The sequence below is a fragment of the Petaurus breviceps genome, unplaced genomic scaffold (assembly GCF_028583685.1).
Source record: "Petaurus breviceps papuanus isolate PSGF00001 unplaced genomic scaffold, PetGlider_PUasm1.0 91041, whole genome shotgun sequence".
NCBI lineage: Eukaryota > Metazoa > Chordata > Mammalia > Diprotodontia > Petauridae > Petaurus > Petaurus breviceps.
In genome coordinates, this window is record NW_027187400.1 from 41,349,097 (window position 1) to 41,360,422 (window position 11,326).

The 11,326-nt window shown below is 57.3% G+C and overlaps 2 protein-coding genes and 1 non-coding gene across 5 annotated transcripts in view; 1 reads left to right on the plus strand and 2 right to left on the minus strand.

Annotated features, from left to right (window-relative positions):
• PLEKHG2 (pleckstrin homology and RhoGEF domain containing G2) overlaps positions 1-3,402 on the minus strand; it is a 9,235-nt gene extending 5,833 nt beyond the window's left edge. For 2 of the 3 annotated variants that reach the window (XM_069078526.1, XM_069078524.1), the window contains exons 1-6: positions 3,037-3,402; positions 2,469-2,616; positions 1,665-1,762; positions 1,232-1,524; positions 933-1,033; positions 202-268 (exon numbers count right to left, since the gene is read on the minus strand). In XM_069078526.1, coding sequence (XP_068934627.1) covers positions 202-268; positions 933-1,033; positions 1,232-1,524; positions 1,665-1,737 — 534 coding nt within the window. In that variant the 5' untranslated portion in view covers positions 1,738-1,762; positions 2,469-2,616; positions 3,037-3,402. The remainder of the gene's footprint in view (positions 1-201; positions 269-932; positions 1,034-1,231; positions 1,525-1,664; positions 1,763-2,468; positions 2,617-3,036) is intronic. The other variant, XM_069078525.1, reaches the window with a different exon arrangement.
• A 2,289-nt stretch (positions 3,403-5,691) lies between these two features.
• TRNAI-UAU (transfer RNA isoleucine (anticodon UAU)) lies at positions 5,692-5,784 on the plus strand. Its single transcript is given in 2 exon segments — positions 5,692-5,729; positions 5,749-5,784. It is a non-coding gene; the product is annotated as a tRNA-Ile (tRNA).
• A 1,861-nt stretch (positions 5,785-7,645) lies between these two features.
• On the minus strand, positions 7,646-10,331 carry ZFP36 (ZFP36 ring finger protein). Its single transcript, XM_069078602.1, has 2 exons — positions 10,199-10,331; positions 7,646-9,488 (listed from the first exon to the last, which is right to left on the minus strand). The coding sequence occupies exons 1-2, from the start codon at positions 10,265-10,267 to the stop codon at positions 8,424-8,426; spliced, it is 1,134 nt and encodes a 377-aa protein (XP_068934703.1). The 5' UTR covers positions 10,268-10,331; the 3' UTR covers positions 7,646-8,423.
• Positions 10,332-11,326: the final 995 nt, after the last annotated feature.

Here is an 11,326-nt window from a genome sequence, read left to right on the forward strand (position 1 = left end):
CACACACACACACACACACACACACACACACACACACACACACACACGCACGCACGCACACACACATGCACACGTGCTCGTGCATGATCCCAGCCCCTTCTCAATCCCCTTCCTCTGCTTTCATGCCAGCTCCACCCCTTCCCAGCTCTTGACTCCCAACCCCCCACAGGTACACACTGCTAGCATTTGACCAATGCTCACCCTTTGCACAAAGCAATCAGCTATGCCATGGGCACTGCTGCTGTTCTCCAGATCTTCCAGGAGCTCACTGCAGGGCAGGGAGTGGGGATAGGGGAGGGCCAGTTCAGAAAAAGAACCCCCCAGTTGTGACCAAAGGCCCCCATCTTGAAGGGAGGCCCCTTTTTCCTTCTCTGCCTAGATTCCGGAGACCTTTGCACCCCCATATTTAAGAGTCTTTATATCCATGCCTCAGATCCAAAACCCAGGCAGGCAGCTTGTTACCCCTGAATCAAGTGGCAATTATTCCAGCTCCCCCAGATCCAGGGTCCAGGAATTCAGTTCTCAGAGCTGATATCAACTTCTGGGCAGAGGGAACCTTATGGAAAGGTCATTTATACAGGCCCTGATTGTGGCCTCCCCCCCAGCATGGTGTCTAGAGTACTAGAATTAAAGCCAGAAAGACCTGGGTTATATCCTGCATCAGACACTTAGTAGCTGTATGATCCTGAGCAAATCAATTCATGTCTTTGAGCCTGTTCTCTCATCTGTAAAATGGAGCAGTTCTAGGGTGTTATCTGGCTTAATGTCATTGTTAAGTGGGGAGGGGGAGAATGGGTTATAGTGTGACATCATTGCCATGATATTAAAGAACTCTTTCCAGAGACCAACCCTAAGGAGAGTCTAAGTGGATGAGAGTGACTTTTTCCTGGAAGCATGCCCCACAATTCCTAGACATCTGGGTCCCTTCTGACCTGCTAAACTCATAGATGTCTTCGATGTTGGAGAAGAGGGTCCCAAGATGTTCTGAATTCAGCCCAGGAGGGCCATTGGCCACCAGACATCCCAGGTAGTCCTGTAGGGAAGAAACCCAGGTCTCCCAATCCCCCTGCCCCCAAGTCCAGGCTGATAGCTGGGGTAGGAACTGGAGGGGAGCTCAAAGCACGCCGTATGGGCCCAAGAGGGCTCTGGGAGAATTAAAGGGGGGAAGAGTTTTCTGGGGGACCCAAATGAGCACTGTATTTGGAGATTCTGAGGAAGGGCCCCCCTTTACCTCCACAATGCTCTTAAGGTCCCGAACATAAGCCCGCTCTGTCTCCACAATCTCCCGGACCACACGCTCCAGGTGTGAGAGTTTCTTGGTCCCTTGCCCTGGCTCCCCTCTCGGCCCCACGGGAGTCAGGTGCAGCTGAATAGGGGGACCTGGCAGGGGCTCCAGGGCTGGCACAGAAGGGGCCTGGCTGGAGCTGGGGCCTGGATGAGGGTCCCCCTCAGAGCCCACAGTACTCAGAGATGTAGAGCTCCCAGATCCTCGGGGGGAGGCCATGGGCAGAGCAGGGGGAAGTCCTATTGGAAGAAAAGACCAGGCCAGACTCAGAAACAGGCAGCAGGCTTCCGGGGCTGCCTAACACTCCCCTCAAACAGCCCACTTGAACATCATCTGGTACACAAACACACTTCCTGTTATCTTCTGTATATCCTCTCACCTCGGTGGCTACACCCAGGGCTTGGGGTTGGGCTGGGTTTGGTGAGACTCAGATGGTGGGCTCCCTCAGGCATGGCTGGCAGATATCAAAGCACTGTCCTGGGGGCAGCAGAAAGGAGAGAGGCCACTGGCATTTGAAGAAAGTGAGGGGAAGGTGGGCAGGGATGGTTAGAAACACACACAAGTTTGGGGACCCAGAGAGAAACACACATACACAATCACCTCCCCATCAAGGTCTCTTTGGGACTGAGGAAGGTGATGGGCCTTTGGGAAGGGGAGGAATCTATTTGACAGAAGAAAGGGAGAAGACAGACCCTGAGAGAAAGTGACTGAGAGAAAGGAGAGACTGTGAAGGAGAAAGGGAAAATGAAACAGACTGAGATAGACAGCAACAGATTTCTGTTTTTCTATTTTGTTGCCCTTTGATGAAGAGAGTAAACTACCTTATGACCAGATATGAAAAGGGAAGGGAGAGAGGAGGGGAGGGGAAGGGAGAGGGAGCCAGAGAGAAGAGGAAAAGAGAGAAAAGAGAGAGAGTGAGGTGGGGGGTGGGGTGGGCAGGCAGTGGGAAAAGCTGCGGGGGCGGGAGCCTTGGAGGGTCCCCAGGGGAAAGGAAAAGAGAAGGCTGGAAGGCAGGATGCCAGGGTCCCAGCTGAGCCTCTCCCCTTCCATTCCTCAGTGTTTCTGTCTCAGTCCCTCTTCCTCTCTCTGACTCAGTGTCTCCTTTTGTCTCTATTTCTGGATTCTGAGAAGTGAACACGAACCCCCAACCGTAAATTTCGGCTGTGCCCCAGCAATGTATTACCTTTGAGCAGGGAATGGAGCCAGACTCAAGCCCTGATGAACCGACCATTCCTTTCTTGTTGGAACCAAGACACGATTTAAGGGACTTCCTATGTCTGCCCCCTCCAAGATCCCCAGGGATCAGCTCTGAGAGGCAGAACACTGGAGGCCTATATGTGGAGAGAGAGGAATGTGTCTGGGCTCTGGATCTGCACAAAGGTCCCCGATCGTGGCGTGGGGGTGGAGGGGCAGGGATGTCGGTGTGGGTTCTGAATCTGAGCGGTACTAAGCAAGTCTAGTCCCCACATCCACCCAGGGGACCCAGGGACCGAGCCGACTCCCAAGCCATCCCTTGGCTCCGGGAGGAGAGGAGAGGGAGGGGGCCGAGAAGGAAGGGGGCCGGGGAGGAAGGGGGAGCAGGGCTCTCCTGGGTCCGGCGCCGGCCCCGCCCCCTCCCCGCCCGCCCGCTCGCCCCCTGTTCATTGTTCCCGGGCCGCAGCCGCCCCTCCCCCGCTTCCCTCCGCTTCCCCTCTCCCCCTCCCCCTCCTCCTTCTCCGGCCGCCTCCCCCCTGTTGCCCCCCGGATCTCACCTTTTCCAGGGGGGGCTAACAGGGGCCCCAGACCCCGGGACCCCTGAGGGGCCGGGGCTTGCAGCAGCCGGCGGCGCGTGTCCAGCAGAGTGTCCGCAAGTGGAGTCGGAGCGGGGCCACCCAAAGGGGCTGGTGTGTACGACCCGGGGACAGCCGAGGGGCCCAGCCAGGCCAACTTTGGCCGGAGGTCCGAGCGGGTTCCGAGGGGGCACTCCAGGGCCGGGACAAGGCGACTGGGAGGCTGGCAATCAGCCGTTAGTCTATCTGTCTGTCTCCCTCCGTGGGTCCATCAGTCCCTCGGCTCTGGGCCGGGCCAGGCCGGGGGGCGGCGGCGGCGCCACATCTGGGGAGGGGGGCCGGCTCCAGCTGTGGGCTGGGAGGAGGGGACTAGGCGGGCGGGCAGGCAAGCAGGCAGGGGGGCCTGGCTCCTCCCCGCCCCCTCCCCTCCATTCCCGCCCCCTCCCGCCTAGACATCCTGTTCCCGCCTGCGGGGGACTAGGGAGAGGGTGGGGTTAAACCTAGTCGGACCGCCGGGGGTTAACATGCCTCATGAATATTCAGGAAGGGAGACCTCGCCCACTGCCCCAACCTGGGCCAAGTCCAGCCCCGAGGGGGCCAGCCGGGCCCCTTCTCCCGCCCCCTTTGCAGGACTGTAGGACCGCCCGGGGCCGGACGGGAGGTGGGGGTCGCTGGAAAGGGGAGGATCCGGACGCCTGGATCCCTCCTCCCTCTAACAGCTGGAAAAGCTTCCCTTTTATAGTCCGGGGCCCCCGGGGCCAGAGCGTGGGAACTGGAGAAGGAGGGGCCTGGGACTCCCCCCTTCTGATCCCCAGTCCCTAGCCCTAGGTCACTGAACAGATCTGATGTGACCTTGTCTAGCCGGGACGGGGGCGGGGGACCCCAGCATCTCACCGGTCTCTTTCTTTGTCTCTCCCAGATGTCTGTCTCATCCATCTCCGTCAGCCTCTATCAAGATTTCTTTTTCTTTCTTCCGATAACTGTTTGGAGCATTTTAAGGTTAAGTGACTGGCCCAGGGTCACTTCTCCTATTTGGGAAAAGCTGGGCTCGAACCCACATTTTCTAAGAATTTGTTTTACAGCAGTTGATGATTTGCTTCCTGAGCCAGAGATGACAGGGTCTAAGAAGTCAGTTTTAAGCTATTAAGCACCTACTACGGACCGGCCGCTGTGTCATTCTTGTTTTGAAACTAGAATTCCTAGTTTTCTTCACAACGCAAAGTTCCCTTTTCAATGTAGGGGAATTCCTACATCGAAGGCCTGGGCCTTCCTGCCTCCCCCATCACCTATCAACCTGGCATTTGTTTTGTAACCCTAAATCTGCATGGCAAGTGAGTTCACCCAGAACTCGATAAAGGTCTGATTGAAGAATCCCCCAATCCCTCCAAATTCAAGGGGTCTTCCCCTTTGTTGCTTCTTGTTTATCTGGCTACATCTTGTTTGTGCATATTGGTCAGCCGCTCGTCCCCCCTATTAGATTGTAAGCTTCTCGCGGGCAGGGCCTTTCTGACTTTCTTTGTAACCATAGTACTTTGCTCAGTACATGGCGCGTTACCTATGCACGAACTGTGGTAGGCCTGGTTTTACAAAGACCTGACCCTATAAAATATAGGAAACCGGAAGATTACATTCTGGGGAGTGGGCAAGTAAATGCCACTAGATAAGAAAGGACTAGGTGATTTGGGAGATAGGGCAGAAACAATTCCGAGCACCAGCCGAGGTCTCACTATCGCCGCCGCGGGGGCCGGAAAGAGAAGTTTCCGGTTTCGCCTCTGTAATTTACACAAAACCATTCTTCCTTAATTCCATCCATTCAATTTGCTGTAGGTAACACATCACTAAGTACCCAGGTGTAGGGGCTTACAAACAACTCTTCCACCCTCAAGGAATTTGCATTCTAACCTGGAGGAGGGGCCACTACCAGGGCGGGAAAGACTCACTTATTCAAAAATATTGCTAAGTACTTGGATGAGGGAAGGGGAAAAGGGAAGGGGGAGGGAGAGGGGTTTTGGGGGGAGCATTAGAGTCTAGAGCTCAGCTGTTTTTTTTTTCCTTCAGATTCAGAGGTCGAGAATGCCAAATTATGCCTGGGGTCGGCTCGTGGCGATTGCCCAACTCTCGGGGTGTGTGGGACAACCGAAAAGATAAGGAGCGAGAGTGTTCCCAAGCGCCCCAGTCTAGGTGAGGTCTAGGGGCAACCTGACTCCAAGCAACCATAATCTCCCATTTACTTGTCAAGGCGCAGGATGAAAGATGTTCGAGCACCCAGTTCTGTGGATTCTCAAAATCCCCAACACTACACCATGCTCGCGACCCCCTCCCCGGGGTTTGCTTCAGCTAATGGGGACAGAGCGCCGAAGAGCATTTTTCTCATTGGCCAGCAGGGGGCAGGTGCGAGCTGCAAAGTGGGCAATGGGAAAGTGGATGGGTGGGTGGGTGTACGCATGCGCTAGCAGAACTCTAGAGCCCGGTGGTGAATCTTCTGGTGAGGAATTTAAAGGACATCACGTGCGGCGTCACGCAGGCGCAAGAAACAAGTAAATGGACGAAAAAAGAGAACCGGGAGGGGAAAAAAAAAAAAACAAATGGTCACGTGGGTAAGCCTGAAGGGGCCAGCTCCGCAACATCGCGGCCGAAGCTCCAGTGGCGCAATCGGTTAGCGCGCGGTACTTATACAGCAGTGCGGCCGTAGCGATGCCGAGGTTGTGAGTTCGATCCTCACCTGGAGCACAGGTTTTTTTCCTTCCAATTCATATTTGAATTTAAAAGAGACATGTGAGCCCTGTCTGGGCGTGATTGCTCAGCCTCGGTCCTGCGCTCCCCAGGCTCCCGAAGCCGCGCGGCCTGCACTAGGTGCTACTCCGAACAGCGGCCGGGAGGGGGCAGGCGCTGCCTTCTCCTCTGGCTCCCGTCCCCGACTTCCTCTTTCGGTTCTCGGAGGCTCTGGCCCAGGTCGTTCCCCCCCCCCCCCCCCCCCCCCCCCCCCCCCCCCCCCCCTCGCGCCCCCCCCCCGCCGCCCGCCCTCCGCGCCCCCCCCCCCCCCCCCCCCCCGCACCCCCGTCCGTCTGTGGCTGTCTCCCTGAGGGCCGCTGCTTCCAGGACCCTCGCATCAAATCTTCGAGCTCTCTCTAGATCCCTGCGTTTCTGGGACTCCCTCCCCCACCCTTTTCGGTTTCCCAGAAGAAGAGGCCGAAGGTCACAGGAGGCCCCAGGAAGGGCCCGGACTGGAGCCTCCCAGCTGAACGGGGCGGGGCCGGCGGGTGCTGACGCCGAGGTCCCGCCCCTGGGAGGCCTCCTGGCCTTATACGGGCATCGGAGGCAGAGGCCCCTCCCCCCCCAGGCGCTGAAGCTCCCCCTCCAGGCGGGGCGAGGCCTCCGGGGCACGCGCGCGCACAAACACACGCACCCTCGCGTCACTGACACGTAGCCTCCCGCCCTGCCTGGGCCGGGGCACATTCCGTCCCCATTCCCCCTCCCCGCCCCCTCGTCCTTCTTCCGAAGCCTTCGAGACGGAAACTTCCCGTCCCCACCCACGGCCTCTGAGAGCGTAGGGGACTGGGGGAGAGTCTGCGCAAAGAGAGACCGAGACCCCCCCCCCCCCCCGCTCCGGGCGCCTCCCTCCGCTGTCTGCGGGTTACACAGGGAGCCCCTGGAGGGCAGGCACTGTTCGCCTTGCTCGTAGCCCCAGCCTCTGGTTAGCGAAGGACCTGGGACACAGTAGGCGCTTAATCAATGTCTATTGGCCGACTTTGGGGAAGGGAGAGGACAGCTCTTAGACTCTAGAAAGTGGACGGCGGCACTGACTGGCAGGAACGGAGGAGAGTTACAGAAAAGGGGAGGGAGAAGGGAACAAGCGTTTATTATGCGCCTCTTGTATGCCGGGCAATGTGCTAAGCAATCGCTTTACAAATACCTCATTTGACTGGTAGGTTCCTGAATCACTGGGGGGTGGGGGGGGAAGAAACCACAGCCACTGACTCTCCAAAGGCAGTGGCGGGGGGGCAGGGACAGAGACCCAATAGGGACAGGCACGCGGAGCCTGTGGGGATTTCTCGGAGACGACTCTGAGAGTAAGGAGTGGGGGAAAGTCTGAGACCCCTCAGAGACAGAGATACCTCCCCACCGCCCAGATAGACTGGGATGTGAGATGAAAGAGGGGTGGGGTGGGAGTGAAAACACGTTGAAACTCGTAGAGGGAGGCTGATAAAGAGATACAGAAAGGGGAATGGGAACGGGAAATATGGAGGGCAGGTATCAGCACTGAGAAAGGCAGAAGGCATTGTGGAGGGTCCTTGAGCCCTTCCCACCTCAGGACTCAGAGAGGAGAGCAGTGGCTGAGCCCTTATAACCCATCCTGAGTTTCTGGAATTAAGACTGCAGTCAATATCTTTCCCCACCCCCAGTTCTTCCTGTTGACCTCACCTGGGCCACCTCCTCAGGTGAGGGGGGTACCCTCCCTTTCTAGGTGAGTTCACCTGGAACCGCCCTATCCTGGGGCCAAAAGAGTCAGGAACTAGCTAAACCGGCCCCCTAGGTCCCTCCCCAACCCTGAACTCCAGAGACCAACCGGAAGAGCCTTTCACAGACAAGATTCTTCTTTTGTGAATTGTATTAGTTTTAATTAAAAAAAAAAAACACTCCACCAAAAACAAAAATAGAGAGATTTCTTTTTGTTTAGCTAACAATATATATATATATATTTATATAACATTTCAAATATATATTATAGTGGCAGCAACCTCCCAATATTAGACAAAAGGGAGAGGGGACGACTGCATATATAAATACTATAAAACCCATCGGAATAAATAATGTCGTCACCATAAATAAGGGACCCCAAGGTGAGGCAGGGAGACTTGGCTTTGGTCTGGTTAGGTGGGGTTTGAGCACCAGGACTGGGGAGACCCCCATCCAGGGGAGACTTGGGGAAGCCTGTTCACAGCATGAAGAAAGGGGGGGGTATCTCCTATTCTGAACCCCCCCCTTAACAGGGTGTCTCAAAGACAGTACAGTTTTAACCTAGTAATGCTTACAACTGAATTAAGCCTTTTGGGACACACTGTAATATATACACACATACATATATGTATATGCATACACATATATGTATATATACACATATGTATATGTATACACACATGTATGTATATATACACATACATATAATTCGATTCAGTATGCTACATAAAAAAACGCACCCCCAGAACACCTCTTTGAGAGTTTTTCTTCCCCATAGGGACCTGCCCCGGGAGACTAGGCAATGGGTGAATGCTCTGGGGGCTAAGCAGATGAGGGACCTCCACAGCTGGCAATGGGAGGGGAGAGGAGCTTCCTGATCCCCTACTCTAAGTTTGGAGTAACAGGGGTGTTCAGTCGGACACAGAAAGCCGGTTGAAGATGGGGAGTCGGCGGGGGGTAGCCGGGGCCAGGAGGTGAGAATTAGAGGGTGCAAAGGCACCCCCCACTGCTATCTCAAACACTGGGGAATCGGACCCCCCCAGGCTGCTTCCCCCACTGCTGGCCTGGTCATCTGGCTCAGAACCCAAAGAGTGAGCAGAAGGGCTTCGGGCCAGCCCCAGCCCCAGCCCCAGCCCCAGCCCCAGGCTCAGGGCATCTCTTGTGGGCCCCCATGTGCTGGTGGTCTGTCGGCAGGAGGGACAGCAGGCTTCTCCCGCTGTGGCTCCCCGGGGCACTTGGCCAGGGGCAGCAGAGAAGGCAGAAGGTGAGAAAGGGACCTCCCCGGGGGCGGTGGGCAGTGGAGGCGGAGAGGAAGAAGGGGAGAAGAAGCCTGAGGGGGAAGGCACGTCCGGCAGGCCTGGAGGACTCAGAGTGGGAGAGCCCCGGCGACGGGAAGAGGGGATCCCAGAGAAGCTGACACTCTGACGGAGCAGGGGCGGGTGACCCAAAGCCGGCTGCAGCGTATCTGAGGAGTGGATGAAATGGCAGCGGGCCCCATAAGGGCAAGAGCCCATGGTTTTGAATTTGCGGCACATCTCTGTCTTGTACTTGGGGTGGCGGCTGGCTGGCCGCAGCTCTTCAGACCCGTGGGCGAACTGGCATTTGGAGCCGTAGCGGCATTTGCCACTCTCCGAGAAGGTCCGGCACAGCTCTGTCTTGTATCTGGACGAGGAGGCCGCCCCAGCCGGGGAGATGGAACCGGGAGCAGCTTCCGAGGGCACGGCGGTGGCGGCTGGCACGGCCCTGGGTGGCAGGGGCTCAAAGCCCGGCGGCGGGGGTACCCAGGTGCGGCCCTCCACCAAACTGGTGGAACGGCCTGGGAGCCGGGGAGCCAGGGGGGCCGAGGCCCGCGGGGTAGAAGGTGGCTCCAGGTCTGCGAGGCTCGGACTCCATGGACTTCGAGAGCCCCAGCCCAGGTCGGGGTCCAGCTCCCCACGGGTCGCCGACGCCAGCTCCGGGCTCAGGGACAGAAGCTTCTGATATGAGGGAAGAGGACAAGAAGAGGAGGATCAGGGAGGGACCGACCGTCGGACCTAAGGTCGCTGCCTGCTCGGAGCAGACCAACCCCACCCAGCTGCACTCCTTGCCCCTGGATAGTCCCTAGGAACTACAGCGTCGGTCCAAGCTCTAGAGACCCCCCCCCCAAACCCAGCCCCCCCCAAAAAGGGGGGGGGGGGGTGCGGTCCAGAGCCCAGGCGTCAGTCTCCCAGTCTCTGCCCCTACCTGACTCCACCCTAAGGCAGCTCAGAAACTGGAATCGTAAGTTTCCCCCAGTAACCCTCCCCAACTTAAAGAACCCCAGGTCCCAGTCCCAAGACAACCCCAGCACACGCCTACACACACACCACACTCTCTCTCTCTCTCTCTCTCTCTCTCTCTCTCTCTCTTTCCCTGAGAAAGCAGCCCCCCCTCCAAGCCTTTGCTTCCCTAGAGGGACCCTTCTCTGATCCCAGGGGAAACTCCAATTTCCGAGACTACCAAGTTATCTGCACTCAAGGAAGCCCCGTGAGACCCCATTGCCACGGCCCCCGGCACAGAAGTGCTGGGCGAAAGGGGAAACGTTGGCCGTCCTCGCCACTGCCCTCCCAACCAGATCGCAGGCGGAGGCGGCCGGCACCTGGGTTCGCTGGCTCTGCTGAGGTGTGGAGGGAGCCAGAGGTGGGATGGTCAGGAGGGGGCAGCTCACCTCGTAAAGGGCGCACAATTCCATGCCGGCGGACTCGGGCTTCCCGCCTGCAGTGGAGCTACCGTCCATTCGGTGGGCGCTTGGGCTGTGCGCGTAGCCAGGACTGTGGGGAGGGTGGCCAGCGCGCTATTCTTGTAGGGACTGCTTTGGGGGCGGGGCCTCTTGGTGCCGCCCAGGACCCACCCCCAGGGGAGCTCCGGGAGCTAGAGAGAAAGAGGAGGGGGGGGACCGGGAAAGGGCGGGGACTAGGGAGGACTGGGGGAGGGGCGATTCCCGGACTGAGTGCCCCCGGGCGGGGCGGGGCGGGGCGGGGGAGGCCCAGCACCTTAGTCTGGACGAAAAGCTGGCCCTCGGAGGTCCCCCAGTCATTGGATCGCAACTCCTAGGATTTAAGACTTGGAAGGGAACTCGCTTGTCTTCCAGTCCAACCCCCCCTCATTTTTTAGATGGGGAAACTGAGACCCAGAAAGGTCTTTCCCAGATCCAAGTCCCTCCTTTTACCTTTGTGGGAAGCTGAAGGTCAGGAACGGGAAACAAGCCTGAGCCAGAGCCAGAAAGGAGAAACACAAGAGTGGACACATAGGGTCAAGTACTGAAACCTAACCAGAGACCCGAAGGAGAGAAGCAAAGTCAGTTTATGAATTATCTAGCCCCAGATAGTACAGCCAGGAGAGAAAACTGGGGGGACCACGAGTGCTAGATTTTCCAGAAGTGGAAACTGAGGTGCAGAGAGGGATAGGGATCTGTCTCAAACCTCCAAGGGGTTTGGGCAGAGTCGGGACTGGAACCCAGGACTCTTGAGATACTCTCTGCCATTCTGAGAAATTTTCTCAAGTCTCTAGGGACAGATTTTTGGGGAGATGGCCTCTCAGGTGGGGAACTGCCTGATTCTAGGCCTGTGCTGGGGTCTTTCTTTGACTTAAACACATTTAAAGTAAGAGAAATCTTCATTTTCCCAAGTGAAGGCTTCTCCAACAGTACTCATTTTCCAGAATGAAGACTTCTCTTAGGATGGAGATCCCTGAACTTGTGGGAAACTTCTCTGGGGAGGTAAAGGATGGTCAGGAGGGACCTTCCCAGGAGCTGGGACCTCCCCAAGTCTCCCTTGGGTCCCGTGAGCCTGTGGTT

What these genes read in the sequence shown, in the direction of transcription:
- ZFP36 (XM_069078602.1), bottom strand. Translation starts at nt 10,267, where the DNA reads ATGGACGGTAGCTCCACTGCAGGCGGGAAGCCCGAGTCCGCCGGCATG. An exon ending in AATTGTGCGCCCTTTACGAG is followed by an intron (nt 9,489 to 10,198) that starts GTGAGCTGCCCC and finishes CCCTCATATCAG; the next exon opens with AAGCTTCTGTCCCTGAGCCC.